The 17,287-nt window shown below is 36.0% G+C and overlaps 1 protein-coding gene across 1 annotated transcript; it reads left to right on the top strand.

The window, feature by feature from the left end:
• Positions 1–3,855: 3,855 nt before the first annotated feature.
• On the top strand, positions 3,856–15,878 carry LOC23687920 (cuticle protein 12.5). Its single transcript, XM_011494663.2, has 3 exons — positions 3,856–4,297; positions 4,402–4,641; positions 15,303–15,878. Exons 1-3 carry the CDS (start codon positions 4,286–4,288, stop codon positions 15,444–15,446), a joined length of 396 nt encoding a protein of 131 aa, XP_011492965.1. The 5' UTR covers positions 3,856–4,285; the 3' UTR covers positions 15,447–15,878.
• The last annotated feature ends 1,409 nt before the right edge of the window (positions 15,879–17,287 follow it).

Genomic DNA, 17,287 nt, shown 5'->3' with positions numbered 1-17,287 from the left:
CCACTGCCTACCGGGAAGTTATTATCCGCAAATATCGGCAGCACTGCTATCCGCATGGAAGCCCCTAGCTGATATTTTCCCATGTCGAGCAGACTCCTCCTTGCTGCTCTCTCACTCACTCACTCCGCACGATTACCAACAACCGCCGCCTGCCAGCCGGTAAGTTGTCGTCGGAGGCTTTGCAGTAGCGTCGATCGTATGCCGATTCAGAACAAAATACTTGCCCACTTACCTACCTCTGATACCGCACGCGACGACGCTTAGCAAATGGAAAACCGAAAATAATAATAAAGCCCATACAGTAGGGTGTCCTAGAAAGTGAAATAAAGTTTGAAAAGCGATGATCTCAACTTTTTTTGTAGAATATATCAACTTTCAAAAAATTCGTCCAGATGTTGCTTCAGATCGATTTATGAAAATTGGTAGATTTTTTTGAAATATTTTCGAGATCCCTGCATACATGTTTCAGAGATTACTTTCAATATTTCTTCCAAAGGATTACTCCAAAAATTCCTAAAATTATTTTAATAAAAAAGGTCTCAAAAGAATGCTCCACAATTTTTTCTACTATGTTCTCTAAGAAATTTTTGAGGAACTAGTATTTTTTCAAAGATTACTCCAAACATTTCTCTGGAGATTTTTCAAAAACAATTCTTTAAGATTTTTTTTGTATCCTGAGTATCCTTCATAAATCCTAACTGTGATTCTGTCAAAAGATTGCAAGATATATTCGTTGCAATTTCTTCGGAAAATGGTCAAAGGACTTCAAGAGGTATTTCTCCGAATATTCATGCTTGATTCTATAAGATCCAGCTGGAAATTTCTTCAATCAGTTTTTGTGGAAAGAAATCCTCCAGATAGTCCTCAACGAATCTTCACAACAATGTTGAACTAAAAATATGCATAGAGTCTTTCGAAAAAAAAAAATACACCAGAGCAGAGATTATTCTGAGTTATTCTGCAAGTATTTCACATCAGGAACTTTTGAAAATCCAAGCATTTTCCGGGTTGTAAAAAAATCTAAAAAAAAACTGATTGAGTATTTTTTCCACCAGGTGATGCTAGTGACAAATTTTATTTATTCATCTATATCTCAAGATTGTTATCGGCTAGAAGGTTGCTGTATTCGGCAGAGCTGTTCAACATATTAAGACTATTGGAAGATTAAGACTTTTGGAAGAACTATTTGGAGGTAAAAGATCGTTTTGAGGAGATATCCGCTAGGTGGTGCTAGTGATAAATTTTCTTCAATTGTCTGTATTAGTCAGAAGGTTGGTGTCTTCGCTAAAGCTGTTCAGCAGAACAAGGGCTATCTAACGGTAGACACTCTTCCCGAGTAGCACACATGTTATAATTGAGGCAGAATATCACTTATATGACCAGATCTGGTTATATAAGAGTTATTTTGCTTCAATTATAACATGTGTGTTACTAGGGTTACTAGGAAATCGAACGCCTGCTATTTTTTTAATCCAAATTCTTTAATCCGAGACCTTAATAAACTAGAAAATTAGTGTCGTCGGAAAAGTTGTTCAGCGCAGATCAAGAAATTCAGAAATTCATTTCGAAATGCGTCCGTTAAGTATGTTTTAAAACAATTTCTTTCTCAATTTTATGTGAAGATCCTGATGAGGTAGAAGGTTGATGTTATCCTTTAAAATGTTCAAATGAAAGTTCACAACTCATTTAACGGTGAATAATGAAAAATATGAGTACTGTACGATGAAACCTACCTGACTCGATGACCCCTTAAAAATTAAGGGAGGGTTCACCATATTCAGAAGTACCATGTGACGATGCGTATACCTATTGCGTTTAAATTAATTAAAAATAGTAAAATGTATCTTTATGTACAGTTTTATTGAACAAATGTTGTCCTCGTTTTCCAGCAAAAGAGCAACATTCATACAAGTGTTGTAACTTTTAATTCAAGCATTTTTCCCAAAATTTCAAACATTCATGTCACTAGTAACAACATATGTAGTAAGCTATAGATTTGCTTCTGCGAAACATGTTGATAGTTAGTCTGCTAAGACCACGCTGATCCTAGCGCGACTTACCATTTATTGTTTCCAATCCAAATAATGCAATAGTGGTTTCCATCTATTAGACAGATACTGACTGATATGTCAATCAACAGCTGCAACTCTGTTCACTCAAACAAGGTATATATTCACATTCGCTCTATAAAAGATCATAAACAGTCGTGCTCATATTCTTCTTTCTGGCATAACGTCCCAACTGGGACAAAGCCTGCTTCTCAGATGAGTGTTCTTATGAGCGCTTCTACAGTTATTAACTAAGAGCTTTCTTTGCCGATTGACGATTTTTGCATGTGTATATCGTGTGGCAGGTAGGAAGATACTCTATGCCCTGGGCATCGAGAAAGTTTCCTTTACGAAAAGATCCTCGACCAGCGGGATTCGAACCCACGACCCTCAGCATGGTCATGCTGAATAGCTGCGCGTTTACCGCTACGGCTTTCTGGGCCCCACGGTACTACCGAAAAACATTCCTTACGAATAGTTCATATGTGGAAGCGGGAATTGAAACTTGACACGATGTGTTTAAGTTTAACTCTTATATTTGCAATATATAGAGATACTGGAAATTGAAGGAAATTTGTTACTAGCTTCACCTAGCGTTTGGATTCTCAATCAGATTTTTCATGACTAGATAGCCCTTGATCGGCTGATAATGATCTCGAGTAGCAAAAGGAAGAAGTAAATGTGTTACTAGCGCCAGCAACCGGATGTGTTTCCAATCAGATTTTCCACCACAAGGAATCTGTTGAAGGGTTTAGGCGAAGACACCAACTTTCTAGCTGATAAGGATCTTGAGCAACAATATTGTTGCTGATTTGCTACGGTCAGGTACTCAATTCAGATTTTGAATAGCTTTTCCAAATCTAATCAGTGTTGTTAGGTAGTCAGCTTTAGGCTATGGCTTACTTCTTAACGTTATAAGTAATGCATTGGTAATGGTTTAGGTCGGCCATACATTGGCGAGTGCTTTACCAACAAAAATACCGAGCTACATTGGTGCCTATATTTTTCACTTTCGGATAGCCATCAATCTGCTGAATATCTATGCCGAAGACACCAAGCTTCTAGCTGATAAGTATCTTGAGATAAAGACAATTGAAGAAAATGCGTTACTAGCACCACCTAGCAGAAAAATTCTCATTCAGACTCTTCATTGCCAGATAGCCCACAATCTGTTGAATAGCTTTGCCAAAAACACAAACCTTCTAACGAATGAAGATCTTTAGATACAGACAATTGAAGAAAGTTTGTCACTAAGACCACCTAGCGCATAAATGCTCAATCAGATTCTTCACTACCAGATTGCCCTTCATTCATTCATTCGGATGTTGAGATATCCATTATTCAATATTGCAGGTAGCCCAATATTATGCAGGTTTTATAACAATGTTTCTATGGAAACTGAATAAAAAATGCTCCTCATATCTGGAAAAATAAATACAATCTTGGCTATTGCAATTTATTTGGATTTTAGAATCCACTAGTCGTGATTTAAACTCGTGCATTTTCCTTTTAGACTTGAATGAGAATGCCTAAAGTCTAAATTCAAATTCATAATCTATTATGTAAGTCTTTTCAAGTATTTGATACAGAAATACGTAATTACATCACGTAATATTCACGAAGTAATTTGTGTTGTGAACCTCGAGTAATATCATTTATTCTAGAATTGAGACCATCACTTTTCATACATTGAATTTCCTGGGCCACCCTGCCATGTAGTCAGCGCATGGTTTTGGAGGAGGGGTGCAGGCGATGCCACTAGGAGATTGTACTAAGAGTGATCAGCTGAATCGATTCCGCGCCACGCTGCCGTTGATCGGGCGGCTCTTGTTCGCTGCAGTGGTAAGGCTTACACTACCAAAGCTCTTAGTCGCGCTACCCTTCGGCTCGGCTCTCTGGAAGGGGGTGGTGGAGGTTTGTTCTTTCTCAGCTCCACCACCGGAGCCGTCGTGATACGCGGTATGTTCTTAATCTGCGGTATTTGCACTAGTCGTGTGGCGTCCGTGTCTCTTTGTTGGGGTGTGTGAGTGCACCAGCATGTGTCACCTTTCCTCGGCCAGAACCACGGCGCAGAGTTCAGAAGGGTACCAACCAGCCACCGAGATTCTCCAACTATAAATAGTCAGGATCAAAGCTCCGAAAAGCATTCCAGTTCAGTGTGTCAAAGTGTAACAAGCCACAGCAGCTTTCTTAAGTTTTCTTCTCACAAACAAACAGAAAACCCAAACCACATCAAAATGTACAAGTTCGTGAGTTGAAGTTCCAAAAGTGTCCTGGAAAGATTTCTAGGATAGTGATCAAGTGTTGTGATTCCGATTGGTGACTAATGAAACTCCCCGTTCCCGTTCCACAGTTGGCTCTCCCTCTGTTCTTCGCCGCCGTCTCGGCCGGATACCTCGGAGCTCCTCTGGCCTACAGCGCCCCAGCCTATGCCCACGCCGCCTACGGACCAGCTCCATTGGCCGCTGCCTACCACGCCCCTCTGGCCTACCACGCTCCAGTCGTGAAGAGCATTGCTGCCCCAGTTGCCTACCATGCTCCAGTCGTTAAGGCCGTCGCTCCTCTGGCCACCTCGTACGCCAACACCTACAAGGTAAGTGCATGTGGAAGATCTGGGGTCCTCCAGTGGGATTTGATGCTATGCTATGTCAAGTGTTGGCCGCGAGGTTGACAGGATAATTACCCTTTGTCACTTGGCGAGCTGAGGGAGCTTTGTGTTGTAACTCACTCTCGATGGGGCAATTCAGTGTCTGAGATGCTGTTGTATTCTAATGGTACTGTTCAGCCTTGTTTTGGCTACTAGAGTCACGATATAATTGTAATCGCTGTAGGACTACTGTGCATGGGATGCAAGTGTTTTGAGCTACGTGAGAAAGGTCAAGTTATTCATTTATACTTGGGAAGCCAATTCAAATTTTTCAAGAAAAAGTTTTAGTTCTTCTTCATAAGATTGAAAAACTGTACAAAAATATTGTTTCACGTGTGGAATTTATAGGGTTTAACACACCTTTTTCATTTCATTTTTTCACATGTCCTAAACTCATGAGGATCTGTTTTGTAACGTAGGTTTACCTACAATTCCAATTCTATAACTATAAGTGAAATATTACGTTTTGTTAAAAAAAAAAAACAAAAGCATTCCTAGTTTTTATCTGAAAAAACATGTTTCGATTAATGTGGTCTCTGAAGCATTTTTGTTCTATCTAACTTTTAAATCTAATTCAGAACCTTAGTTGGTGATTGCGCATGCATATAAACAGTAATTGAATGAGAGTCTTAGAAAGCATGATTTAAACATTATTTCTTAGTTTTTGGTTTAAATGTTAATTTTTGCTATCTGAAATCGAACTTAGAACATTTTGTACAGTTGTTTATTATAATTCGAGATATTATGAACACACTCTCGCGTATAAGTTTGGGCTCACCCCTCACCTGCGATACTTGCAAATCATTTTTGTTAATACATCTACTATTTTTAATCAACTTCTGAAACTAAACAATGGAGCATACATAATTGGTATAAGATTGTACAGAATTTTCGGTAAAGCTGTCCCCAAACCTTTGCACGATAAACCGTACTGAGAGGTGACCTCAAACTTTTGCACGATAACTTGAAGAACTGATTTATTTATTTCGAATAATTTTCAGATAAGTATTTCCACCAAAAATTTGCATGTGCTCTTCAGAGAATATAAGATCATGGTTCTAAAGCCATATTATTCTAAAATCAAGCAAAACTTTAATGAACAAAGCTCAAAAACTTGGTGATCGAAATACCTAAGAAGTTAGATTCACTTATTGCATTTCGAATGAGCCATGGAGAGTTTCAATCGGACATGTAATCATAAATATGTGTATAAAACACTTTCTAAATGTTTTTTTATGAGATGGTTTTTAAACGGGAGTGTTATTTTTTTTCATCTTTGGATAATTTTCCTAATGATTTTTCTTGAAGTTTGAGGGTTTGAGGCAATAATCAAATTTGGACCTCAACGATTCTTTCAAAAATATGAAGTTTACATAATGTAAATATATTCCAATCCAGCGTAACTGGCGAAAAATGCTCATGAGTAAATATTTATTTAATTTTACCACACTGCACGTTTTGTGATAGGTTGGTTTCGACAAAATTATAATCATACAAATTTTGAGCTTGATATCGAAACCTGACTCGTTCATTTGTAAGTTATCGAAAGATGAGATTTTGATAGTTGACAACATTATAAAAACACATTTTGTCTGATAGTTATCTACTACTATCCTTTAAATTTCAACCGAGACTTGGAAATTTTTCGCAGCAATAATAGAGAGTATGGTATTTTTTTCAATGATTTAAGTCGAAGCGTTCTTCATGGAGAAGCCCTCTATAACATGTTCAATATTCCAAGAACTTCATTTTAAAAAATGTTTCAGTTTTTGTTTTTTTTTTAGATTTGGTCCCTGGCTTCTACTTTTGGAAAGCTCATTTGGGAAGGCTTTTAAGTGTCTTCCGCTGTTTGTCTAAGAATTCAAACCAGAGTCATTGAAAAGATTGAAACATGTTTGAAAATGTTTTTTTTTTTAATTCAGTGCAATTTTGATACAGTTAAATCTCCATGAGTCGATGCTCCATTACTCGATATCGACTCATGGAACCATATTACAAAAAAAAAATTTAATATATTATTAATATTAAAATTTCTTGGTTACTAGGATGGTCCCCTCAAATGGCTTTCCATAGCATTGCTGTTCCATGACTCGATATTTCCATGGGTCGATGGTCCCTTCAATATCGACTCATGGAGGGTTGACTGTATTTCCAAAGGCCCTTGTCCCATGCAATATGGATCCTCTACTTAAAAGTCACCAAACTCTTTTTTGAACTTTGAATTAAATTTCAAATATCGTCAATATTTCTCACATATTTCCTTCTTTCAAAATACATTCAATGTAATCTTGGGCAAAAATCATTCAAATCTCAATGACAATCATCAAGTTATATATTACGGTGTCCTTCTTGTTTTCAGCCCCCCTAAGTTGAAATCTCAGAAGGAAACAAGCTTCCAATTCCAGTCTTTTCCCATGCAAAATGATCAATTTCAGAGAGCTGAATATTTGTCGTTTCTCAATCAATCAAAACATTTTTATGTGACAAACAATAGATTACCACAAATTTCAATAACTATTGACAAAGTTGAGTAACAATAGTTTCAAAAGTAACAGATAGGTTGAATAAGGACAAAACAAAAATGCACCAACACAAAAAATCATGTAGCAGATAAACTATTCGTAAAATCATCAAGATGTCTTCATCAATTTTGATCATTCAGTGATTAGGAATAATGCGCTGAAGACACCAAAAAGATCCAATATAGAGTTTTTCTGCCACAACATTGTTTGTCTTGGATCATTTTTTAGTTAGGCCGAATGTCTTTAGGCCGAAAGGGTTGTTAGGCCTAATGGGTCGTTTGGTCGAGATTTCATTTGTCCTTTTATCACATTATTCAGTGTTTTCTTCTTGTTTTAATCAAAGGCTGTACTTTCTACTAATAAATCACACCGGAAATTGTGGACTTCTAGGTAATGCAAATTATCCTAACCTATTGACCTTAACCTTCCAGTCGTCACGCGGTTTGCCACCGTCACAACCACCACGCTGCTGTTGTGAACAAAAAGCGAGGTTTTTTCAGCAGTGTTGTACAAAATACAACAGCGCGACGACTAAAGTGTTAAAGACCCTTTCGGCCTAACGGCATTCGGCCCAATGGTCTTCGGCCTAACGACATTAGGCCTAACGAGATGTAATGCTTTGGTTGTGCTACTTTTCCCCGAATGTCGGTACCCCGAATGTTACTACCCCGAACGCCCGTTCGCAGAATGCCAGTTCCCCGAATGCCCCGTTTCCCCGAATAGCCCAGTTACCCGAACAATTTTTGGTAGTGATAATTATAACAGCTTTTTGCATTTAAATGTGGTGGCGGTTCTATCGAGACTTACAATCCGCAAAATCTTTTCCCATAGCGAGATTTGGGGCAAGTGTGCCACCTTAAGCAAATTGCTCTCTAACTTTTTCTAAAGTTTGAAAAACCCACCAGTTTTACCTCATGATGTTAGTTTTGCATCTTTTCATAAGCACTGTGCATTTTAAAAAGAAAATAATTTCAATAAGTTAAAGTTAAACATTCATGTAATTCTACTCGTAATGAAAGTTTCTTTATTTTCTGTTAATATCGCTAACAAAGAAAAGCCTTATTGATAAATTTGAAAATATTTTTAAGTTTACCGTCGTAAGGGAATGCTTTATAGCAAGGTTCATCACATGCGGAACTCTCTACTAGTCAATTCGAATAACTAAATTGGTAATTTTTGTCTACATTCAATACTTTTTTGCTACGGGAGATCTGTATAATATTACACTAGATCAGCACAAAATAATGGTAAAATATTGATGAATATAAGTAAAACAGTTCTTGAAACGCCTAAAACCATGTTATTGTTGAATATTTGGAGAAAAAATCACTTTGGTGCCTCATTTTGATTCATCATTATGATTTTGTTGATGTTATTCAAAAATTTTTCACAATCTTGTTAATCAAATGGGTGGCATACTTGAGCCAAAAAGTATAGATTTCCACCTAAATGGATTTCGTATGTGAAATTAAATATTTTTTCGTTCAAATGCCACAATAACTTACACATTTATATAGCTTCACGATGTACGTTTGAAAAATCTTTTTTTAATTTACCTCTCACCATGCTATTTTGAAACAACGATATCTTATAAGAATTCACTGAAATATAATTGTTTTTACAAAAGTCTAAAATCAATGAAAAATAGAACAATTTTCGCCATATTTTGGTCATTGTATTATGGGCTTTAAGACATTTCGTCGAATGACATTTGGTCGAATGACGTTTGGTCGAATGACATTTGGTCGAAAGTACATTTGGTCGAAAGGACATTTAGTCGAATGGACATTTGGTCGAATTGCTTTGGAACATTTATTTTGGTCGAATGACGTTTAGTTGAACGGAAATTTGGTTGAAAGCTTATTTTTAAATGGTTTATTGAAAAATCATTTGATCATTATGCCAAAATCTAGGATTTCGTTTATTATTCAACTGATTTTGAACTTTTAGGAAGTAGTTTTTAGGAACATTGACTGAAATATTTAGCTCTAGTGAATTTATTATTCTTTGAAAATATCATCATTCTTCGACTGCTCAACAAGCTTTTATATTATTACTCAACGATGTGAACATAATGTTTTCATTATTATTCTTTTGAAATGCCAACGATCTTAATAATTATCATTAGATGGAATAATTATGAGGGAGTGCTCGGGATCTTTCTTTGAGTTCCGGGTTTTGCAGCTTACGGACGTGGGAAGATTTTTGAATGCGGAAATCAAGATTAAAACGCCAGGAAAAAAAATGCTTTAAGGAAAACCTTTATGACGAAGTAAAGGTGTCGGTAACTCTCCTTATGGCCAATTGGCTTATTGTGACTTCCAGCTTAATAACTTTTCTCAAGTAAATATATGGCTGTGCTGGCAGTATTGATGACCTCGGGTAAAAAACAGAGTTTGCTGTAGAAGGTATGTTTTATTAAAAATGAGAAAAAGGGCTGATTCTATGTATCGGGTAAGTGAATAAGATTTGACTGAGGAGACAAAAGTCGGCTTGCTTCCATTTAGGATCAGCTAATCTCGAATCGCTGAACATGCCTGAACATAAAAGCAACATGAATCATTAAAAACCCAAGAGCTTGATCAATATGTTGGGAGAGCGTCCATCAAATTGAATAAAAAATGTTACTAATCGCATAGAGATTGTTGGTAAAATAGCTGATACGGTTATTCAATCACTCTTGTATTAGCGCCAAAATGCTACTCTAGAAATATTCTATGCTTTCTGTTGCAACTAAACCTTTTCGACCAAATGTCCATTCGACGAATTGTCCGTTCGACCAAATGTACTTTCGACCAAACGTCATTCGACTAAATGTCATTCGACCAAATGTCTTTCGACCAAATGTCATAGATTCTGTATTATGAACTATAAGGGAACACTTCGTTGACCTCTAAGAAAAAAAAAATATTTTGTAGTTTTTATAAAAATCAGGGGTTGCACACTTGCCCCAAATTCCGCTATATGTTTAGTCGAGAATGATCATATATCTCTTACTTTTGATTTCTCATCGTTTTTTCTAGTTCAGCATCCTGACACTAAACATTATTTTTGCATCTTTTTGAACTGAATCACATCGGAGAAACGGGTCATTCGGGTAAACAAAATTCGGAGAAAAGGGTCATTCAGGGAACTGGCATTCGGGAAAATGACATTCAAGGAACATTTGGTGAAATTGCATGTTTTTTTTATTGAAATTTAGCATGTCTCTAACTATTGAATTAATAGTTTTGACACAACTTTTAAAATATTTATCAAAATAAGAGGAAATTTGTAATTCTTAACAGAAAAATTAGAAGAACCCGAAGAAATTGGCGAACTATTGAAAACGAGTGAACGAATCATGGTTTTATTTTCAAAGTCACGATTCATCAGCACCCCCATTTTTGAAAGAGAACTCAAAAGTTATCATTTTCATGTGCACAGATTAAGGGCATAATGGATACATTAAGCAATAAGCAAATACTTGTTTTAAGGCCATAAAATCTTGCATAATTTTTTATCTCGCCCTAAAAGCTATCGAAAGCCGAGCGAGTAGCTCGTTGTTTTTTGGCAAAAGAATGGACTGAAGTAAAAACTATGACCACTGGGAGATAGAGAAGGATCTTCTCTTCATTGTAGAATTGTTTAAAAACGAGTAAATCCATTCGTTTGCTTAGAAACAACGAGCTACACACTCGATTACCAATGGCTTATAGGACGAGATCAGAGATTATGGGAGAAATGGCAATATTTTTGTTAACCTCGGCTAGTTTTCAAGTTTAATATTAGTAAGACGTACTGCATTCATTCTTAGTGATGAAAATCATTTAAAATGTCAGAAAAATGAGTTAAAAATGTGGTCATCCATTTCTCCCCAATTATCATTATGCCCCTGATCCCCCTAGTTATGGGACAAGCTCTCTCATCCGAAAACTGCTATTTTTTCGTATGTGAGTGACATGATTTTTTTCTGGTTTCTTAAAATGAACCACTGAATTGATCAAATCACTCCCATAATTGCACCATTTTGCACATCTCTAATACATTTGATACGCCTTATACTAAACATTCAATGACCGAGTCGCTTTGAAACAGATTCTTGGAAATCTTATAAAAAATATTCAAGTGAGAATTTCTAGAGGAAATGTATTTGCTATGGTTAGCAAGATTTTTAGGACTTAACAATTATTAAGCATATTTTAAGATTGTTTCGCCAAATATATATTATTTCCTGTTTTTTAATATTTTTCAAAGTTCCTAAAAATGTTGCACTTTACCACAGCATTATTAGCACCTTTAAAGATGAAAGCCCTGTAAATAACTGTTATAACTCTTTGAATGATTTGACTTTATTCCTTTCGTAACCCGAATTTCAAAAGTGACCAGTGTGTGCAAATTACTCATGAAGTTTAGTTTACAGTTCTTTAACAGTATAACATTTGAAATTCATTTTTTGATTTGGTCGCCGTTAAGTCAGAGAGGACCAAGTACAAAACTTGAGAAAATTGGATTATTCTCTCATTAGATGCAAAATTACTTTACCTCCGTTACACTTCGATCAGATTTGATAAATGCTGTGAACTGCGAGAGATATGTAATAAATTTGCTTTGGATGATCAACAAAAAACGATAAAAGTGTGCAGTTAGAATGGACCAAGTGCTTATTACCATAACAGCGAAAATGATCAGCGCGCTTAGGAATGCGAGGAAATGAAAGATATTTCAGGAGATTTGTCAGATTTTTCGACATCGAATCATTCTTCTACTTATCCATCAATAGAAATTTATAAATATTACATGATTCGATGCATTTGATTTTGATTTTTGACCATTTACCATATTCGGATGGGTGGTCAGAAATTGCAACAAATTCTGTGCAGACAGAGCGGACCAAGTGTTGAAAAGCAATAAAATGATTGATTACTGCATTTTTTGAGTCAATTTCAGAGTTCGATAGAAGTTTACGGTAGTTCTATGGTGTATGTATGGCATGTCCTACGATCCGCTTATTGGACCAGCATACAGTACTGGACAGAATAAAGTACGCATTGGCCGTTTTTCCATACACAATGATCAAGTTTGGAGTCTTATATCTCGGTTTCTAGTTGTCCGATTGACCTGAAATTTTCACTGCAGCTTGAAAGTAACCTCAAATTTGCTAGGCTAGAAATTCATAGTTTTTCATTAACGAACTATTAAGTTATCGCAAATCTCAAATTTTGATTAAAATGACAAAATTTTAAAGTAAACATAATTTTTAAATGAAAATATTTAGAGCAATATGTCCTTCTGCAAAAATGTACAATTTTATAAGACACATTAATTTGCAGAACATCATTTTTCGGTAAAACTGATTGTTTTCAAAATATTTTCAAAATTTAATTTTGCAATTTTTTGCAAATTTAGAGATTTTTAATAATTTAAAAGATTGTGTTTCAAATGCAGTAATATTTTAATTGAGTAAAATCTATGTTATATCTAAGCTGTGGTGAAAATTTCAGATCAATCGGAACACTAAAAGCTGAGATTCAGATCTTCAAACTTGACCATTTTGTATGGGAAAACGGCCAATGCGTACTTTATTCTGTCCAGTACTGTATTTTGGTCGGTACTCAAGATTTTCACTTGGTCCACTCTGACTGAACGCATATTTGAATATTTCTGGTCTTCAACGCCCTGACCCTGCGAAACCTTAATTTTCAATCTATCATAATGCCACTGATTTTGGTATTTACTATATTGGTTATTTAAGAGTTTATGATACTGGTGTCGAAGAGTCTTGATAATTTGTTTATCTTAGAGATATGCACCCAATTTGACCATGCTAGCATTAAATGATTGTTATTTTTCAAGAAAATGTTCAGTCAGAGTGAACCAGCTCACTGAACGGTGGTCTTTGGTTCAGTTAGAGTGGACCAAGTACACATAGTCCATCAAAAAATCGTTCTATTAGAGGTTTGGATTATGATTTTTCATGATTATCACTTCACATTATATTGTTTGAAAGTAACATAGAGACGTGTGAAAATATTGAACCGAAATTTAAACGAGTTCAAAAATTACAGAGCGTTAGACTTCAAACCCATTTTCCTCAAAATATCAAAAAAGTCACTTGGTCCACTCTGACTTAACGCCGACCATTTCAAGTTTGAATTTTTTTTATTCTCTTATTTATTTTTATTTTTCATTAATTTTATTGGGTATCCGGCGAATTGGCTGAATGCCGTTCGGCTCAACGCTGTTTGGCCGAATGTCATTTGGCCGAATGTCATTTGGCCGAACAGGTTGCTTGGCCAAATACCGTTTGGCCGAGTTACGAACAAAAGAAATCAAATTGTTTCTACGCTGCTGAGTAGGATTTGTAGGTGTTGATTTTTACGAAGTGGCCGAACGTCAAGTTTGTCGCTGTATTAGTTCTCTAAGAGAATATCTTAAAAATCAGGTTGAAGTTGTAAACTCGCGTCAAAACTATAAGCTGATGGTTGGTTTTTTTCTCGGTTGCCAACGGTGTGCTACTGTTTAGAGTGATGTTCATCAGAAAATTTTCCTTATTTTTAACATAGTCTATTCTTTCGATTTGTACTTACTGTGGTAATAATTAATCTTTGTAATTATACTGATACAATAATTATTTGCATTACACTTACTTAAATTTTTATAAGAGATTTTTCCTTCTCTTAATCATCGGCAGTTCTGCCCAATTTAAACATTTTTCATAGTTGTGTGTAGGATGTCATTGTCCTGCAAGATTACCTCTGCACAGTTGCTTGCGTATATCAGTAAATCGAACAACTCGGTAAAAACTTACGTCAAATATGCTCACTGTTGTGGCATTGTGAGAAAAAAGAATCCAATACTCGTGATTACTAGAACCATGAATTGATTTACTTAGTACGATTCGAAGCGTTGAAGCAAAAAGATGCTACAGAAGGACAAATAAGTCGTAAACCGTTTTAATTACTGTCAAAAGCTGTAAAAAAAGCTCTTACTGAAGACACACAATTAGATATTCGATTATATCATAGTCAAGACTATAATTTAATATGTTGTTGTCTCGTTCAAAATAACTCAATAATGGTTTGGTTTGTCATTTTTATTTTACAAAGCTTTTGTCCTTGGTTTGTGCTTATAATGTTTTTTATGTTACATATTTAGTTGTTTTTCCCACCAGAATCAGTTATGAATTTTAAATATCCCATTTCAATGGTAAAACTTCTATCCGAAAGTAGTTCGGATAGTGTTACCAAGCATTTAGCTGCATCGATATATGAAGTGTGGGTTTGATTCCCGATTCAGTCTGAAAACTTTTCGTTAGGAACGTATTTCGACTATGTCTCTGGGCGTTCCATGCCAGTCCATTGTTAAGAGTGGTGTTTTCGCCAAAAAACTAACGTGACTGCTAGTGAAAACAAATTCAAATTTCCTGCCCTCGACGTCGCCTTCACCATGGTTCGCGTTGCTCTACTAGCTTGACAACAAACTCTTGCATATTCATATGGGAGTAGGTTGCGTCTTCTCTAGTTTGGGAGGAAAATAACCATAATGGTTATAAAAACTTTAAAAACGAGATTTATTTTTGCTATCTTTGCATTGTGATAGATTTTGAAAAGGATATGTTTATATTTGAACAAAAAATTGGTTTTTCATTTTTCATGATTGCTGATGTTTGAATGGATTTGATGGATTCAAGAGATTTAACAGAAGGTGATGCTTGTAGTTCTACACCACTGAAAATATATTGATTGCGGCAGACATATATTGAGTCAAGCATTATATCCAAAGTACACTGTATGCGGGTATAAGAAAAGAACAAGTACCACTTTGTTATTTATAATCAAAACTTCAATGTTGAATGTGCTATCTTGAACCTGAGTAGTTTCACTTCCATACAATTGTATAACGCTTGCATTAGTATTAACTTCATTGCTCCTGAAATGTCAACCTCCAGTGACCCACTTAGCCAATTAAAATGCATCGATCAAACACAACCCCAGCCAATCTACACAAAACTCCGTCCAAATGAACCGATCACGATTCACTCGTTTCTCACGTGCAAAATAATACCCATTGACTAATTCCCATTGTGACCTCTTCTCGATCCAGGTCTCCGTCAAGGCTCCAGTCGCCTATGCTGCTCCAGCTTACGCCGCCCATGCTTACGCCGCCCCAGCCTACCATGCCCCAGCCGTCGTTGCCGCCCCAGCCTACCATGCTCCTCTGGCCTATGCCCACGGATACCTGCACTAAGTAGCTAGAGCATCGCCCTCCCCCCCTGCAACACAACCACCTGCCCCATATACTCTGGTGGTTCCCCTCTAGTGAAGAGGGGACCATCGCCACCCACCACAACCTCCCTTTTCATCACAACATGCCACCAACCTAGTGAGCGCAGTGGGCTTAAGACAGTGAAGCTCGCGATCGTTCTTTGCAGCAATAGCATTCCTGTATACGGTGCCACCTCCTCTCTCTGTTAAGTCATCATCGAATAGCAGCGTGTGTGTGCGCGTGCGTCCGTGCGTGCGTGCGCCAGAACAAAATGAGTCTAATTGTGTACATATGATGTATAGTTTTTTCTGTATTTATTTGTGAAGAAAAGCAACAAAAAAAGAAGCTGAAAATTATACGGATATCGATTTAATTTTTAACACGATTAAAAATTAAATTGATTCTACAGTTGAATCACTATGGAGTTTGATTATTTTGAGAAATATCCGAAATTTCCTTGATTCAAATGCAACGATAGCATAACTTATCGTATTCGATTACATAATCGTTCATGTCTTCCTTAGTGAAAAACCGAGTGCAAAGATTCTTGAACTGTATTCTATAACTAGTGGTCCCGGCAAACTTCGTCTTGCCATCAAGTAGCCTGTTGAAAAAAACTATGGATCGTTCCATACAAAATGACAGTTCCGTGCACTTTTGTTTTTTCAACTTTCCGATGAATATCCTGGGATTTTTATGCACACAAACACGTCGGAACCCTTGATGAACAAAATGAAGAAAGAATCATTCAAATCCGTTGACCCGTTCGTAAGCCATTTCGTGAATACAAACACCATTCCATTTTTATTTATACAGATATTTGTTCAAACCCAATCGCTTTTGAACAAATTTTGTACTTGCTTTCATCACATTCAAATAAGGTGCCCCGAGGCAATTAAGAATACATGGTAAGTGGGACCTTCAGGAAGAGTTCTTTTGCGGTATGATTTCTGAGGGAGTATTCTTCTTGAAAGTTGAAGTCATAATGACAAGAAATGTTTCAAAGACTAAAACGTAGTTGGTTTTACTAACATGTGTACTGATAGATGTTATTTTCAACTTGCATGGATGATTGCGGTACGATTTTTGTCTCGAAAAGAAATAATTTTGATGAAAATTGGATAATCACCAAGAGGCACAAGTTTCGAGTATCATTGAATCTTAGTGACGTCGAACACACATTTTGATTTAATTTATTTACAAATTTAATCGGTCTGAAAAAAAACCCTAGTTCCGGGGTTAGTAGGGCCTTTTTAAAATAAACATTGAAATAAAACAATTTCGCTCACTATCGCTCTGACTAGTATTGAACAATTCAAACAATCAATATGACCAAAAAAGTTCCTTAACTTTTTATGTAAAAATTGGAAAGTATAGCATTTAACATGATTTGTTGTATTAGAATATAATTTAAAAATTTAACAAACACGTAGTTTAACCTTTTGGGTGAATTAAAAGAATCAATAGTTTTCCCGTTCAATCAAAGCATACTTTTAGTGTACTCCATTTTCTGTAGCCGCAGAAAATAAATTCCATCCAATAAGCGGTTTGGCAGAACACCAACGGGGAGCAATAACGGGGATTTTTTTTCAATTGCGGCAGGAATAAGAAGTTTTTAAATGTAATTAATAATAAGCAACGTTTATAAGGAAACACTTTGACCGTTCCAAACACGTCTTAACGCTATTCATAAACAATTTTCATGAAATCTTAAGTATGATGTTATATTGCATCCAACGAAAATTGTCTTCTAAAAACTTTAAATCTTTTATGATTAACATTAAATAAGTGCTAAATATGAAATACTATGGTTGAATATTAAT

The sequence above is a fragment of the Aedes aegypti genome, chromosome 2, assembly GCF_002204515.2.
Source record: "Aedes aegypti strain LVP_AGWG chromosome 2, AaegL5.0 Primary Assembly, whole genome shotgun sequence".
NCBI lineage: Eukaryota > Metazoa > Arthropoda > Insecta > Diptera > Culicidae > Aedes > Aedes aegypti.
Note: the sequence above shows the minus strand (reverse complement) of the source record. Positions and strands in the feature narration are given on the sequence as shown.

What these genes read in the sequence shown, in the direction of transcription:
- LOC23687920 (XM_011494663.2), top strand. An exon ending in CGTACGCCAACACCTACAAG is followed by an intron (nt 4,642 to 15,302) that starts GTAAGTGCATGT and finishes TTCTCGATCCAG; the next exon opens with GTCTCCGTCAAGGCTCCAGT.